This window comes from Urocampus carinirostris, chromosome 15, assembly GCF_059441175.1.
Source record: "Urocampus carinirostris isolate Australia breed hairy pipefish chromosome 15, RoL_Ucar_1.0, whole genome shotgun sequence".
Lineage (NCBI taxonomy): Eukaryota > Metazoa > Chordata > Actinopteri > Syngnathiformes > Syngnathidae > Urocampus > Urocampus carinirostris.
In genome coordinates, this window is record NC_142363.1 from 36,642,896 (window position 1) to 36,659,820 (window position 16,925).

Here is a 16,925-nt window from a genome sequence, read left to right on the forward strand (position 1 = left end):
TGCCTAGTATACACTGGGGTTCGCAGACGGACTGACAACAGGGGAGAGACAGGACTGGGTTCAAATAGTGACAAATGAGCGGGCACAGCTAAGTCACATCATCATGACAAAATCTGCTATTTTAATAAACTTTCTGCACAATCGACATTTCTGTCGCCGTTTTTCCACTTCAAAAAGTCCGATTTTTTTCTCCTTTTGAAATAATTTCTATTATTTTGACCGGAAAATGTCCTCCCTAAAAACATTACATTCTTGTCCCTAAATCAAAGGAAAACAAGGTTTTAATTCATGAACTATTTTGGTATAGAAAAAAAAATAGCACAAGAAAATAAAATATTCTTCCCTGAACAAATACACGCTTTTAATTTCAAAATATCTTTTGGAAAGTATACAGCAAACGAATACGCGATACTTTGATCAGAAATACCAATACTCGTGTAAAAACCACCACATTTAAATCTCGCATGGCGGTAACAAGGGGGGGACATTGTTTGCTAAAGTTGGCCATTACGACTAATTTCATGAAAAAGAAGCTAGTATATGAGGATTACATGTTTATTCAATTTATTTTCATCAAAATTACAGAAAAAAATAACAGGGTGGACGCGTTATGCTTTTCTTATCTTTAAACAATAAAAATAAAACAGTAAAAACTAAAAAGTGGTACTTACTCACTTTTTCCTTGAAAGTTTTCCCTCCATGAAGATTGTAATCAAGTCATGTGACTAAATTGATGTTTTCTAAAAAAAAAGTTATCAGAGTAACGAGGGGGAGACAACCTATTTTAGAGATTTGAAAGGTGAAAAAAATGCACATTGACATGAGGTTATCATGAAAGGAATCCAGAATGGATGGGAATTTTGTAACAGAGGTCAATCCATTTGCGTTTTAGTGTACTTGTACTACAGTCGGAGTCATTGACTTCAAATGAAAAGTATCCTGCATACATAGCAGAGTGGTAGAGTACAATTGGAGTACAAATGTGGATGAATGAACGGATGCGATAAAGAGAGTTCCCTCTCTGCCATAGTTCGTCTCTGCGTATATTTTGGGGCGACGCCCAACGACGTCCGCTCCGAAAGTTTGAGGCCATTTTGACATACAACGTATCATCGAATTTGACTGGGACTCACCCAATACAGAAGTGAGCCACGTTCTTTGGTGTAAAAAAAAAAAAAGTATTTTCTTTTTCTTTAGAATCTTTGAAATTTGTGACTTTATCTGTCCTCCACCTGCGAGTTGTTCCGAAAAGGTTGCCCCGTTCAATCGAGTGCCGTTTGCGAGTCCTTCAGACTTTGAAGACCTTGATCCGCCAGAACAGGAAGGCGACGTTCAATCGAGTGCCGTTTGCGAGTCCTTCAGACTTTGAAGACCTTGATCCGCCAGAACAGGAAGGCGACCAAGGAGGCGTAGACGCAACTTTTGGCCAACAGGAGGCAGTAACATAATTTGGCCTGCTGCGTTAGCCTCAAAAAGCTCTCTGGAAAACAGACAAGGAAATAAATTTCACGAGCAGGTCATAGAACAAAAACACGGAAGCAAAAATGGATTCACCTCGGCTGTGTCCGGCTTCCGCTGAACCTGAAAAGGCCACAAAAACAATCAGCCGGCGGCCATTTTGTTTGGACCGTATCCCATTGCTGTTCCGACAGTATGCGGTCATAAATCAGAATATAAATTCTCTTCCGGTACTTTTATGACATATTTGAATTGCTCTTTTGACAGTTTGCAGACAGAACTTAAGTCACGAATCACAATCGATTGCTTTTTGGGGGACTGATTTATGACATATTGCAGTCATTAAATCAGAATTGAATTGCTGTATTGTCTGTAATATGATAGAATTTTAGTCATAAATCAAAGTTGAATTCCTCTGTAGGGTTTTTTGACCAAAATTTCAGTCGTTAATAAAATTGATTTGCTCTATTGACAAATTTATGACAATTCTTGTACATCATAAAGCAATTGCTAGTGTGATATTGTAATGACAATAACGCAGTCACATATCATAATGTAATTGCTATTCTGGTAGTCTTCTGATGATAATACAGCCATGAAGCATATTGGAGTTGCTCATTTTAGAGTTTTAAGATGGGTGGTTTATGACCCTTTTATCAAATGTGCGGTGTGATTCGCTCTTTTGCTAAAAAAAAACTAAACAAAAACAGGACTGAAATTTTGTCCTAAAACTGTCAAAAGAGCAGCTTGACTATACTTTTATGACTTTATGACTTTCTTATGGAAAGTCATAAAATTATCAAAAGAGCGATAACAAGTCATAACAAGAGCAATTGTGTTACGATTAATGACTGCATGTCTGTCCTAAAACTGTCAAAAGAGCAATCCAATCACAACCCGTCATAAATCTAATGAGTGGGCGGAGTCACCTGGTTCCCCGAGGACAGAATCCGAAAAGTTTCGTTCGACCTTCCCGTCGAAGAACGTGACGACGCAGGTGAAGTTGCGTCCCGGACGGGACCACTCTCGGACCGCCACCCGCAGGCTGCTGCTCACCCAGTAGGCGGGGCCTCGTCGCCGGGCCTGCTTCTCGGTGGCGACGCCCCCCTCCCGGCCCCGCCCGTCCACCGTCCAGGACAATCGGACGTGGTCGGGGTAAAAGTGGCTGGCCACGCACACCAGGGTCCTAAACGTGTGGCACTCGCGCTCCGACGGGGGCAGCACGCGAACCCTGGGGAGTCGGATGATGGCGTTTGCTTCTGGTGGGGTGGAGACAAACATCAAAGAAGTCAATGCCGGATCCGAATGCTCCAGATTTAGCCCTCAAAACATGAAAGAGGTTTTTAGCTAAAACTTTACGTTTGGACCCTAGAAATATTTTAAAAGCCTATTTTGAAATCCAAGGAACCCTTAAAACCCTACTTTGACGCCAAAGGTTTGCTTCAAATTCACAATTCTAAACCCTGGATTGCTTTAAAACCCTTTTGAAAGCCCTTACCTAGATTTAAAACATTATCCGTGGACTCTAGAAATGCCCCAACATCCAACTTTAGAACCCTGGGAATGTACAAAACTGTAGCCTTGGTTTAAAACCCCAATTTCAAAGCCTAAGAATTCTTTAAAACCATACTTTAACACCAAAGGCTTGCTTCAAATCCACAATTCTAAACCCTGGATTGCTTTAAAACCCTTTTGAAAGCCCCCACCTAGATTTAAAACATTATCAGTGGACTCTAGAAATGCCCCAACATCCAACTTTAGAACCCTGGGAATGTATAAAATCGTAGCCTTGGTTTAGAACCCCAATTTCAAAGCCTAAGAATTCTTTAAAACCATACTTTAACACCCGATGCTTGCTTTAAAACCACAATATAAGACCTTAAGAAAGCTTTTGAAACCAACTTTAAATCCCCAAACTCTAGAAATGCCTTAACATCCAACTTTAGAACCCTGGGTTTAAAACCCCAATTTCAAAGCCTAAGAATTATTTAAAACCCTACTTTAACACCAAAGGCTTGCTTCAAATCCACAATTCTAAACCCTGCATTGCTCTAAAACCCTTTTGGAAGCCCTTACCTTGATTTGAAACCTTATTAAGGGACTCTAGAAATGCCTTAACATCCAAATTTAGAACCCTGGGAATGTATAAAACCGTAGCCTTGGTTTAAAACCCCAATTTCAAAGCCCAAGAATTCTTTAAAACCATACTTTAACACCCAAGGCTTGCTTTAAAACCCCAAGTTAAGACCCTAGGAAAGCTTTTGAAACAAACTTTAGATCCCCAAACCCCTACTTTAAAACCCTATCCTTTAAATTAAAACCCTACTCGGGGAGTCTAAAACTGCTTTAAAAACATACATATAACTAGAGTAATATGAAAAAATACTAAAGAAATACTACAAAAACAAACTAGAGTAATACTGTACAACAAAAATACTATTACAGGAATATTACAACAGAAATCCACTAAAAACACAACTAGAGTAATATGAAAAAATACTAAAGAAATACTACAAACATACCAGTTTGGAAATACTTGAAAAATACTACAGAAATACTACAAAAATGCTACATAAATATTCATACAAATAAAACAGAAATCCTACAAAATACACTGCAGTATTACTATAATCCCAAAAAACTGCAACATAAATAATAATAGAAAAAAGAGAAATACTACCAAACACTACCGGAATACTATAATACAAAAGTACTGCTACATAAATAGTAATAGAAAAAAAGCAGAAATACTATAAAAAAAACACTACCGTAATATTATAATACAAAAGTACTGCTACATAAATAGTAATAGAAATAAAACAGAAATATTTAAAAAAAACATAAGACTCTATGTAAGCTTTTGAAACCAACTTGAAATCCCCAAACCCCCTACTTTAAAACCCTATCCCCTTTAATTAAAACCCTACTCGGGGAGTCTAGAACTGCTTTCAAAGCATACTTTGAAACCTTCTTCACTTCAAACTCTACACCCAACTTGACAAACCCTGCTTTAAAATCCTACTTTGAAGATCTATCCCACTTTGGGATCTTAGAGGTGTTTCAAAACCTGACTCTAAAGATATGGGAAGCCGTGATTTAACGAGCCTTGCATTCAAATCCTACTTTGAAACCCTATCTCCAACAGACTTGACTTTACAACCATGGAGAGATTTTAAAACTTAAGTTTGAAACCGGAGTCATTTAAAAACCTAACCTAGATTCGATCCTAGCTCCAACCCTAATCCCAAATCCCTACTTTGAAACCCTAATCGTTCGTAACTACTACTTTGCAACCCGAGCTTTACTCGAAACCTTACTTAAAAACCCAAGGAGGGCTGTAAAAAATTACTGAAACACGAGGAGTGCTATTGTGAAACCTGAGCTTTACTTGAAACCTTACCTACCTACAATGATTTAAAACCCCTATTAGACCCAGAGAATCAAAGAAGCAGATAACTTAAAGAAACTCGAGTGTCCTCAAAGAAACCTTGTGATATTTTATGCAGAGAAATGAGCATTTTTTTCAGTTCTTCATTTCAAACCCAACTGAAAAATGCACAAAAAAGGGATTTTTGCGCACATTTTCTGCTTTCTTTTTTCCGGTGAGGATTTTAATCAAAGGTGGGTTTCAAAATAGAATTTGTTCTTACCCAAGACGCTGAGTTTGGTCCCCCGGCCGAAAAAAGCTCGGTCGTACGAGCACAGTGACAGACGCCGGCACAAAAACCTGGCTTCGGAGCCAGACCCGAAAACCCGACCGCATCCTGTTCTCAGCCTCCGACTGTCTTCCACGTGTTGTTGATATCAAAGAGGTGCTCGGGTTTCGACTCCCTTTTCAAATCTGAAAAGCTTTCCAACCAAAGTTTGAAACCTAGACCCTAATTTCAAACCTTAACAGTACCGGTGCTTAAAACCCTACTTTGCAACTCTCACTTTGGATTGGAATCCAACTTTGCAATCATGGACACTAAGGAACCAAAAAGAAAAAAATATAATATTAAATAAAAGTATAATGTGAAGTGGTATGGGCAGTCATTTGAAAGCTTTCAAAACCCTGGTTTGAAACCCTAACCATACGCAAAAAATGACATGAGAAAATACATGATACATCAATACACTGCATCAATGTGATACATTTTAGAAAAAAATACTATAGAAATACTACAAAATCAAACTACAGTAATACTATACAACAAAAATACTATATCAGAAATATTACAACAGAAATCCAATAAAAACACAACTAGAGTAATATAAAAAAATACAAAAAAAATACTACAAACACACCAGTATGTACTTGAAAAATACTTCTACAGAAAATACTACAAAAAAAAGCCTACGGCAATAATATATTACAAAAAAAACTGCTACATAAATATTCATATAAATAAAACAGAAGTCCTACAAAATACACTGCAGTAATACTATGCAACTGCTAGTGATAGAAAAAAAACAGAAATACTATAAAAAAAAACACTACCGTAATACTATGATACAAAAGTACTGCTACATAAATAGTAATAGAAAAAAAACAGAAATACTATCAAAAAACACTACCGTAATACTATAATAGAAAAGTACTATCAAAAAACACTACCGTAATACTATAATACAAAAGTACTGCTACAAAATAGTAATAGAAAAAAAAAACAGAAATACTATCAAAAAAACACTATCGTAATACTATAATACAAAAGTACAGCTACATAAATAGTAATAGAAATAAAACAGAAATACTCCCAAAATACTTCGACAGAAGTATCCTGACAAAAATACTACAACAAAACACAACACATATACTACAATAATAATACTATGGAAAAAAATAATACATACTACTGTATGAACCCCCGACCTTCGCTGGAGCAATAATCAAACAATCACTACTGTAGAAATACTACAAAATAAAAGTACATTGATACTATAAAAATACCACAAAAAAACAAATGGACTAATACAATAAATTCATATCGTGCTTTTCAAATCACCGAAGACCTCCCAAAGAGCTTTACTATGTGCTTCTACAGTAATACCGCAAAAATACTACAGATGACACAATAATGCTGTAATGGTAAAAAATAAGATGTAAATACTACTGTAGTAATACTACAAAATAAAAGTACATTCAATATGACGAAAATACCACAAAAATACAACTAGAGTATCTGCTAAGAAAATAATAGTACAGTAATACTATGTAAATACTATAAAAATATAACAAGAGTAATACAACAAATATACTATGTTCTAATACGGAAATAGAACAAGTGTCAGGACCAGGACAGGCAACAGGAAGCAGAACCCATTCGCGTAACGTTACTCACAGTTTATTGGGGAAGAAGAGAAAGGAGCGCACGCTCGATCCGGAGATCGTCGGTCGCGGGGAGTAGATTGCTCGGAACGCGGAAGTGGTCGAAATCAAACAGATCGTGGCGAAAGCTAAACAGGAACAAAAACAGAAAAAAACAGAGATTCTCAGGGCTTGGCAAAACAAGAGCAAAAACACAGGAAAAACCGAGATTCTCAGGGCAGTTTCGCGGATGCTCCGACAAAAGACGGCTCACAGGACAGCGGTTAAGTAGTCACAGGGAGCAATCTTTCAACGAATTTCAGCTGGTGTCCATGGGCGGGGCCAATTGGGCGCCCTGGCAACTGTGACAGAAGCTGGCGCTACACGGCGGGGGGCCAATTGGGTGCCATGGCAACTGTGACAACAAGTGCAGAAATACTGTGCAAATACTATGACTACAGTAATACTACAACAATGTGAGTTCAGAAATACAGAATCAAAGTAGAATAATACTACAAAAAATACAGAAACGGCTCCAAAATAATATTGCAGAAACTCCGGGATTAGCTGTTGAAGGATTTTATACATTTGACTATAAAGGATTTTATACGATTGACTCATAATGCAATGAAGATTTTCACTGAGTAGCCTTTAGTTCAATGACAAGTCAGGCTGTTTCCAAATGCAAAATATTTGTCTAGTTCTGTTGATAACAGGACTCTGACGGAGGACGGCAGGCGTTGTTTTGAGAAGCCCCACGTTGTGCTCCTTGGCACGCCCATGGGAGGAGCCGGCACACCATCTTGCGGGGGGACGAGAGCCGAGAATAAAAAAAGCTAAAGGATTTCAGAAGAGGGCTTCCAGAGACGCCAACGACACTAATTCGTCCGTTTTCGATGGAGTACACCAAGTTAAATACTTTAAGAAAATAAATCTGCCCCGTGTGGAAATGCCTGACTCTTGTCAATATTTTTCCCTAAATTAAGAAAAGAGCATGCATTGTTAGGAGAATGAAGTCAGATAACTTATTCGAACAATTTGGTAAACGCTACATTTTGATATTTAATTCCCAACACTGTGTTAGGAAGGAAACGGACTGAACCATTTCAAGGCCATGGAGTATTGTTTGTTTTCCGGTACTTTTTAGGGGAAAAGAGGATTTTACGCAGGCTATGGTTATTGGGGAAGAGTCCGTTGAGGCTCCCAGGTTGGGACCCCCAGGTCGGGCCCTTGAGGGTTTTTGTACGGCGTGTCTTTGTGCCGGTATCACCGTGGCCACCTGTACGCACGGTGTCAACGCTCCGTTCAAAAAGCTACAGCCCCGTCTCAGCATGGGGGGCTTTTGGGGGAGGGCCCCCCCCCCTTAAGAGTACTGTAACCGTGGGCGTCACCGGAGCCTTTTGCCCGGACCCCTTCCCCAAAAGACCCTGACCCTAACTAAGGATTGGATATCATGAAAACGGCAGAGCCATATTTGGTTTTCGAGTATTGCTTCAGTCGGATATTCTATTGGCTGTTTTTTGGAGTATTTCTGCAATCACATTTTTGATATTTTTGTAGTATTACCGCGGTTATATTCTGTAGTATTTCCATCCAAGGTTTTTTGGAACTATACTGGTATTATTGTAGTTGCGTTGATGTAGTATTTCTGTAGTCATGATTTCTTAGTCTTGCTGTAGTTTTATTTTGGTAGTATTTCTGCAGGTGTATTTTTGTAGTATTACTGTAGTTATGTATTGTAGTATTTCCGTAAAAGATGATTTTGTACTATATCTGTAACACAGTATTGCTGGAGTTGTGTTGATGTATTTCTGTAGTCAGAATGTCTTAGTCTGGCTGTAGTTTTATTTTGGTAGTATTTCTGCAGGTGTATTTTTGTAGTATTACTGTAGTTATGTTTTGTAATATTTCCATCAAAGATGATTTTCTACTATATATGTAATACAGTATTGCTGTAGTTGTATTGATGCAATTCTGTAGTCATGATTTATTAGTCTTGCGCTAGTATTTTTATTTTTGTAGTATTTCTGCAGGTGTATTTTTGTTGTATTACTGTAGTTTTATTTTGTAGTATTTCCATAAAATATTTTTTGTAATATATCCGTAATACAGTATTGCTGTAGTTGTATTGATGTATTTCTGTAGTCATGATTTCTTAGTCTTGCTGTAGTTTTATTTTGGTAGTATTTCAGCAGGTGTATTTTTGTAGTATTACTATAGTTGTGTTTTGTAATATTTCCATCAAAGATGTTTTTGTACTACATCTGTAATACAGTTTTGCTGTAGTTGTATTGATGTATTTCTGTAGTCATGATTTCTTAGTCTTGTTGTAGATTTATTTTGGTAGTATTTTTGCAGGTGTATTTTTGTAGTATTACTGTAGTTATGTTTTGTAATATTTCCATGAAATATGTTTTTGTACTATATCAAACACTGTAGTATAACTGTAGTTGTGTTAATGTAGTAGTATTTCTATATATTTTTTTGCACTGTAGTATTACTGTAGTTGTGTTAATGTAGTAGTATTTCTATATATATTTTTTGCACTGTAGTATTACTGTAGTCGTGTTAATGTAGTAGTATTTCTGTAGTCATAATTTGGTAGTCTTGCTGGAGTATAACTGCAGTTGTTTTGGTACTATTTCTGCGGTTGTATTTTTGTAGTATTTCTATAGATTTTTTTGCACTGTAGTATTACTGTAGTTGTGTTAATGTAGTAGTATTTCTGTAGTCATAATTTGGTAGTTTTGCTGGAGTATTACTGCAGTTTTTTGGTAGTATTTCTGCGGTTGTATTTTTGTAGCATTTCTGTAGTCAAAATTTGGTAGCATTGCTGTAGTAATAATATCGTTTTTTTTGAAGTATTGCTGCAAGTACATTTTTGGAGAATTAACATCTTTGCAGTATATCTGTACTATTTTTGAAGTATTACTTGGTCTGTATTTTTATAGTATTTTTGCAGTATTACTGTAGTATTTTGTATTATTCCTACAGTGGTATCTCATTTTTTTCCCATAGTATATTTTTTGGGAGTACAAGTGTAATATTTTGGTAGTAGAGTGGTACCTCTACATACGAATCTTTCTTCATACAAATGTTCCAGGTTACGAAGTACCCGAAGAAGAAAATATTACCTCTCGTCCAAAATACAGCACAGTACACTCTGCCAGAGTTTCCCCAGCGTAGGCAAACGGTAGAGGTACCACTGTATTACTGTAGTTTTCCTTTGTAGTATTTCTGTTTAGGATTTCTGTGGTAATATTTAGGTAGCAGTATTTATGTATTGTTATGTTACTGTAGAGGTATTTCTGTAAATATATTTTGTAGTATTTCCATACAAGTATCTTTGTAGTATTTCTCATTTAATATTACTGTAGGTTTATTTTTGGAGTATATTCGTTGTATTATTATTTGTAATAGTTTTTATGTGTCACTGTAGTATTTTTGTAGTGCTTCCATAGTATTTATAGCATTTCTTTCTACTTGCTTTCTTCTTTTTTACTCTATATGGTGGTCAAATATTACACACTGCCGAGAAAGTAAAATAAACAGTTTTATTTTTCTAAGTGTGTCTAAGGTCTGGGGCCTCTGGATAGAGCTTTGAGGAACTCCTCACCAGCAATTCTTGAATTTATCTCTGATTTAAGTCAGGCTAAACGAGTTTTTTTCTACCATTTTCTTATTCTTCTTTTATTTTTGTACTTCCTTTTTCTTTTTTCATTTCTTGTGTGTTTCCCTTTTATCTTTACTTTGGACCTTTTCTTTTTTCTATCCTTATTCTATTTTTCCCCTGTCCATTGACTTTTTCCTTACTTTTTCTTCATAAGTCAATCCATTGGTATTTATTTGACACGAGATGTGGATTCTTCGTAGTTTGTATCCTCCTGGTGCTTTTTACCACTTGTTTTTGTTTACACGACACAATCCGGTGACAACGAGTGGTCAAACAATGCACACGGTCCTTTCAAGTAAAGTGAAGATCTGCTTTTTTATCAGTGTGTCTAAAAGCTCCGGGGCCTCCAGATAGAGCTTTGAGGAACTCCTCATCGGCAATTCTTGGTTTCATCTCCCCTTCGAGTCAGGCTAATGGAGTTCTAAATACCTAAAACCCCATTTAACGATTCTTTCCTGTTACATACAACAATTTCCCCCTGTAAAAGGTGTCAAGTGTTTTTTTTACCTTCCGGTGAGGGTTTTTGCGGGGCCCGTTCGGGCCCCTTACACGCCGTGTGTATTGGCGGAGGCGAAGAAACGGCCGCCGTCATCGAGGGGCCCCCCTCTCGGTAGCAAGCTAAGTCGAGCCCTCGCCCTACCGTTGCCTGACACGCCCACGTGGCTCCTGAAGGCAGGGGCCACCCACGTCTTCTCGTAATTGACCAGAGCCACTAGCTCCAGGGGCCCCGGGACCCTTTCGGACTCCTGCCGGTACCAGTGGATGGTGTCGTAGATGCGCAGCTGGTGCCTGAAGCTCAGCACGGCTTGCTCTTGGCCCCTAATCCAGAAAACGTTTCCGGGCGTTTGTGAGACGCCCTCGTCTTCCAGTACACGCTCGCCTGAAAATAAGAGTACCCTTCAGAATAAGAGTCTAAAGTGGACGTACAGGTTGTCCCCGTACCTGCTAACCAGGCGGCGTTGGCCACAAATATGGCAAGACGCAGTCGAGTCGCCATGTTGGAGGGGTGACGGACTGCCGAGAACTCAAACAGGAAGTGAGACGAACAGGAAGTGAGACAAACAGGAAGTAAGAAAATCAGGATGGGACACAGTTGTGAAGTACGTCAAAGGCATTTTTGTGTCTTCAAAAAGGGAACCAAAAAAAAGAGACAAGGAAAATAAAAACGACAAGAGGGAGAAAAGAAAAATGAAAGAAAAAAATGAAAAAAGGAAAGAAAAATGACGAAAGTAGAAGAAAAAAGGCAAAGACAAAAGGGAAAAGGGAAAAAAGAAAAAGGGGAAAACAGGACAAAAAAGTAAAAGGACACTCAGGAACCAAAAAGAAAAAATATAATATTAAATTAAAAAAAAAATATGAAGTGGTATATTTATATTGATATGTGACACGGGCTCTGGCATTATTATTATTTTATAGATTTTATCAAATCATCACACGGTGCAAAATTTAGGAGAATTTGTTGAACTTACATGGAAAAACTTCCCGACTCTGGCGTAGAGGGTCATCAGAAAGGGTCTGAGTACACACCCCTGTGGGACTCCAGTGATGGTGCTTCTGACAGACGAGGCTACCCAAGCAATATGGACAGCTTGGGGTCCGTTACTGAGGAAGTTACAGGTCCAGTCAATGAAGAACGGAAAGAACGGAGGCAAATCGCATCTGTGGCACAGTTCTGAGGTCATGGGTTCATATCTGCGACCAGCCGTCCTGTGCAGAGTTTGCATGTTCTCCCCACTGAAGGATTTTATACGATTAAATACAAATTATATTTAATGCAAAAGATATTCACTGACTGGAATGTAGTACAAGGTCAGAGCAGGCTGGTTGAAGATGTTGTTTACAGGAACGGCAGGAACGGGATGTACTACTGATAAGACAATCAGCACACCCAGACGCTGTTGACGCAGAAAGGACGGTGATGTTTTGAGTATTGCAGACATCGGGACGCTCGTCTATGAGATGGTGAAGCCCGGGGGGCTTCCTTGACACGCCCATGGGAGGAGCCGGCACACCATGATGCAGAGAGAAGATGGCCAATAGGAGAAAGCTAAAGGACTTCTGTAAAAAGGCTTCCCAGAGACTCCAACGTCGCTCCTTCGGCCGTCTTCGATGGAGTTCACTTAGTTCTTTCGTTAGGGAAATTAAATCTGCCTCTGTGTGAAAATGTCGGCTCTCCTGGTCATTTTTCCCTCAAGAATCATCTAAACCTAGCCACTCGTGTTGCAAGGCTGAGATACTTTCTCTTCTCAGGGTTGAAGATCGTCATGAATTTCCATAAAGTTCATCCTGCACGTGCAAAAGCTTGTGGTTCTGGAAGGTTTCCAAGTAAAAACAGAAGGTTTATGTCTCCACGTCTCTGCACTGTTCAGCACCGTGGCAACTGGCGGCGCAGAAATACACATCGCCGGCTTGCAATCCGGAAACAATCAGCTCACATTTTTCTCCGGACTGAGCGTTTCCGATTATTCGGACGTTAGCATAACCGGGCTCTACGTGAGCCGTTTGATAGTAGACGTAGCCCAGGAAGTTTACGGCCCTTCCGTTCTGGCGATACCAGGAAACCTGGTCGTAGAAGTCAAATCCGTGAGAGCATTGGATGTGAGCTGAGCCGTTCGCCGCCACTAGGATTTGGCGGGGCGTCTGCTGCACTGCCTGACCTGAAATGAAAAATAAGAAAAGTGGGAAAATAGAGGAAAACTTCATTTTTGGTGGTTTACCTGAAAGCAGGGAAACACCGGTAGAAAAAAACAGCAAGAAGATGGAGGTCATGATGACGGTTCTTAGCGTTCGTTTGGGGTTGCGGCTTTGCTTGGCGATGGTCCCCGCCCACCTGAGCTGTGATTCGTTGAAAACCTTGCAGGGCGAGAAAAGTCAGAAATGTTCATATACGGACACGGCGTATTTCCCATACTAAAGGACACACTGAAAACCCCAATTCGGGCAGAAATTTGAAAAGTGAGCTTTATATATGCAAATAGACCATAATCGTAAACGTGGCTAGCATCCCGGAGGCTAACGTGGAGCTACCCGGCTTCAGCGAAGTTAGGGCAGACAGAAACACAAAAGCCTGTGGGAAGCGGAGAGGAGGCGGACTCGCTATCTACGCAAACACGAGGCGGTGTAACCCTGGGCACAAAGATTTCCATCTACTGCAGGGACGTCGAACTTTCGGCCTAGCGTGTGACGTCATCCACTCCGCTGTTGCTAAACTACAACACAGCACCCCGAGGCCATCCTGTTAATAAACAACAAAGGATACATACTGCTGGAAGTGTGAATTTCCCTACGGGGATGAATAAAGTATCTATCTATCTATCTACCTAATCGCAAAGTATTGCATGCAACAGGAAAAAATCCTGTAGTATTATTATTTTGATTGCATTTTAACCATTGTGTGTGTGTCAGTGTATTACTTGTTTTGGGTTGAGGGGCGGGGCTAAAGGAGGGGATTTTTACTTCCTCATTATTTTATACAGTACTTTGAGTTGTGATCCATTGCCTGAAAAGTGCACAATTTACTTTTTCTTCATAGGTCAATCTATTTGTATTTATTTGACACGAGATGTGGATTTGGATTCTCCGTAGTTTGTATTCTCCTGGTACTTTTTAGCATTTGTTTTTGTTTACACGGCGCAATACAGTGACAAATAGTGGTCAAATAATGCACACTGTCCCTTCAAGTAAAGTAAAGATCTACTTTTTTTATCAGTGTGTCTAAAAGCTCCGGGGCCTCCGGATAGAGCTTTGAGGAACTCCTCATCGGCAATTCTTGGTTTCATCTCCCCCTTCGAGTCAGGCTAATGGAGTTCTAAATACCTAAAACCCCTTTTAACGATTCTTTCCCGCAGCGCGCTTGACGTTTTTATCGACCCCCTGTAGAAAGTGTCACGTGTTTTTTTTTTTGTTTTTTTTTTACCTTCCGGCGAAGGTCTTTCAAGACTTTAAAAAAAACTTGAATGTCTTTTGAATTCAAATTTAAAACCCACAATTGAAACAAAAAAACAAAAATATTTCCTGCACACAATACATCATGCCTCATACACACGACCTGGTACAGCTTTAAGCCATGGCTAAAAATGTTTGTTTCTCACGAAATGTGTTTATTCCAGGAATCGACTCCTTGCCCTGAAGAATTCTCGTGCCGGCGAGACGAGGGGGCCCTATCGTGGATGCAGAGCCGGAGCTAAGGCTAAGCAGCTAGCAGCCTTATAAACCTTTGGTACCGTCCGTAATCATGGGAAATGTGAGCTGTCTACCAAATAAGACCGACGACCTGGCTGTGCTGGTGAAAAACATCAAAGCGTACAGGGAGTGCAGTTTGCTGTGTTTTACAGAAACGTGGCTCACGTCTAGCATCCCAGACGCTAACGTGGAGCTACCCAGCTTAAGCGCTGTTAGACAGAGACACAAAAGCCTGCGGGAAGCGGAGAGGAGGCGGACTCGCCAACACGAGGTGGTGTAACCCTGGGCAAAAAGATTTCCATCTGCTACAGGGACGTCGAACTTTTGCCTAGCGTGTGACGTCATAAACGCTGCTGTTGCTAATCTACAACACAGCACCCTGAGGCCATCCTGTTCATCTCCTAATAAACAACAAAGGATACTGTTGGAAGTGTGAATTTCCCTACGAGGATGAATAAAGTATCTATCTATCTAGCTATATCTTTAGAGTAGACTTTTTAATGCCAATGAAGGCCTTCTTTTTACAAAGATGAAATTAATGCCGGGGCAGCATGGCGGCGCAGTGGTTAGCGCGTGTGCGGCACAGTTCTAAGGTCTCGGGAACCTCCTGTGTGGGTTCAAATCCAGCTACCGGACTACCTGTGTGGAGTTTGTATGTTCTCCCCGTGCTTGCGTGGGTTTCCTCCGGGCACTCCAGTTTCCTTTCATATTCCAAAGACATACATTTCAGGTGGATTGGCCGGTCCAAATTGTCCCTAGGTGTGAATGAGCGAGCGAGTTGTCTGTCCCTGTGTGCCCTGCGATTGGCTGGCAACCAGTTCAGGGTGTCCCCTGCCCACTGCCCGATGATTGCTGGGGTGGGCTCCAGCACCCCCGCGACCCTACTGAGGATAACCGGTGCAGCTAATGAGACGAAATGAGATTAAATGAATGCTTTTAGGACTTGAAGGATCCGCGGGAACCCTGGACCAACTGGAACGGATGAAAGGAGACCACAGTTTAATGCACTGCGCCTTTAAACAAGAGGCCTGCCCTGCCTCCGCCAGCCGAGGCGAGGGTGGGGGCGCGCCTGCCACATTGCGGTTGGCACGTCGCCCACGATTTGTGTCATCTTCTGGGTTGCGACGCATCACGGTGACTCGTGGCCACGCCGCACCAGTAGATCCCGGCGTCGGCCGCCGTCACCTTCTCCATGACCAGGAAGCCGTCCTCCGCTTCGGTTTGCTCAGCCCAGAAGTGGCCCGACGCCGTCCGCTCGAATTCCGTCAGGTTCCGGAAAGGCGAGGTGCTGACCACGTGGCCCATGCGGCCTCCGGACGTCTGCCGGTACCAGAACATGAGGAGATAGGCGCCGCCCAGGTCCTGGTGGCAGCCCAGGCGTGCCGGAAGGTCCGCTGGGACCAGCAGATCGGGCTTCTGGTAAACACCACGGCTGCCTGCTGGAAAGATATAGATCTAGGATCAAGGTCTAGGGATGGTCAGGCCACCAAGGTCAGGTTCTCACTTGTGACGGCACCGAGAAGATGGATGAGCAACAGGACCGGCTGCAACATGGTTGATGAGTGGACCGGGATAGTCTCCTCTATGGCATCATCTCCTCGGCCGTGCCTTCTAAGGTGGAGTTGCCCGGGCAGGGTTTGCCCATGATTGACACCAACACAGCAGGCTTCTTTATTCTCTATTTTAGGTATGTCAAACTCATTTTAACTCGGAGGCCACACGATAGACCTAACGTTCTGTCGGGGGCTGGACTAGTAGATTAGGGTGAAAGAAAAAGAAATAAGAGAAAGAGGGAGGGAAAAGGAGAGAGGGCAGGACAAAAAGAGAGAGAGAGGGGAGAGAGCGTGAGAAACAAAAGAGATAAAAAGAGAAGTCGTGAGAGAGGGGAAAAGAAAGGGAGAGGAGGAAATCCAAAGAGAAATAGAAAGACAGTAGGAAAAAAAAGAGAAAAGAAAGCTCAAAGGGTAGGAAGAAAGAAAGAGAAAAGAAAAAAAGGAAATTAGAGCAATATAAGTTAAAGACAGAGAGAGAGAAAGACAGAAAGGGAGAAAAGGGGTGGAAAAGAAAGAGAGAGAGAAATGCAAGTACAGTGTCCTTGTGAGAGGCACCTGGCTTCAGCAACATCAAGTTGACATATTTCAACCTGCAGCCTGTTTTTCTCTTGCGCTTCTCTGGTTGTTGTCTCGCGGGCCGGATTCAATCCCTTAGCGGGCCTGATCTGGCCCGCATGCCGCCTGTTTGACACCTGCGCTCTATTTATTTTCTTTTTAGTGCCTCCTAGTGGTACAAAAAAAATTTCCTTCAGCGAAAAAACAAAAAACA

At 40.8% G+C, this 16,925-nt stretch overlaps 2 protein-coding genes across 3 annotated transcripts; both read right to left on the reverse strand.

The window, feature by feature from the left end:
- Positions 1–465: 465 nt before the first annotated feature.
- Positions 466–14,181, reverse strand: LOC148352293 (M1-specific T cell receptor beta chain-like). The gene is made up of 7 exons (XM_088354996.1): positions 14,119–14,181; positions 13,139–13,274; positions 12,794–13,078; positions 2,388–2,780; positions 1,555–1,581; positions 1,374–1,480; positions 466–1,303 (listed from the first exon to the last, which is right to left on the reverse strand). Exons 1-7 carry the CDS (start codon positions 14,179–14,181, stop codon positions 1,289–1,291), a joined length of 1,026 nt encoding a protein of 341 aa, XP_088211122.1. The 3' UTR covers positions 466–1,288.
- LOC148352294 (uncharacterized) lies at positions 2,603–11,489 on the reverse strand. Of its 2 annotated transcripts, XR_015852963.1 has the most exons (4): positions 11,364–11,489; positions 10,929–11,301; positions 6,783–6,897; positions 2,603–2,717 (listed from the first exon to the last, which is right to left on the reverse strand). XR_015852963.1 is itself a non-coding variant. In XM_088355252.1 (3 exons), the coding sequence occupies exons 1-2, from the start codon at positions 11,416–11,418 to the stop codon at positions 10,967–10,969; spliced, it is 390 nt and encodes a 129-aa protein (XP_088211378.1). In that variant the 5' UTR covers positions 11,419–11,489; the 3' UTR covers positions 7,024–7,163; positions 10,929–10,966. The 2 variants fall into 2 exon arrangements, 1 of the variants encoding a protein (XP_088211378.1); XM_088355252.1 differs by lacking the exons at positions 2,603–2,717; positions 6,783–6,897 and adding an exon at positions 7,024–7,163.
- Positions 14,182–16,925: the final 2,744 nt, after the last annotated feature.

What these genes read in the sequence shown, in the direction of transcription:
- LOC148352294 (XM_088355252.1), bottom strand. Translation starts at nt 11,418, where the DNA reads ATGGCGACTCGACTGCGTCTTGCCATATTTGTGGCCAACGCCGCCTGG. An exon ending in CAACGCCGCCTGGTTAGCAG is followed by an intron (nt 11,302 to 11,363) that starts GTACGGGGACAA and finishes TCTTATTTTCAG; the next exon opens with GCGAGCGTGTACTGGAAGAC.
- LOC148352293 (XM_088354996.1), bottom strand. Translation starts at nt 14,181, where the DNA reads ATGAGGAGTTCCTCAAAGCTCTATCCGGAGGCCCCGGAGCTTTTAGAC. An exon ending in TAGACACACTGATAAAAAAA is followed by an intron (nt 13,275 to 14,118) that starts GTAGATCTTTAC and finishes TCGCCCTGCAAG; the next exon opens with GTTTTCAACGAATCACAGCT. An exon ending in GGAAGCCGGACACAGCCGAG is followed by an intron (nt 1,481 to 1,554) that starts GTGAATCCATTT and finishes TCTGTTTTCCAG; the next exon opens with AGAGCTTTTTGAGGCTAACG.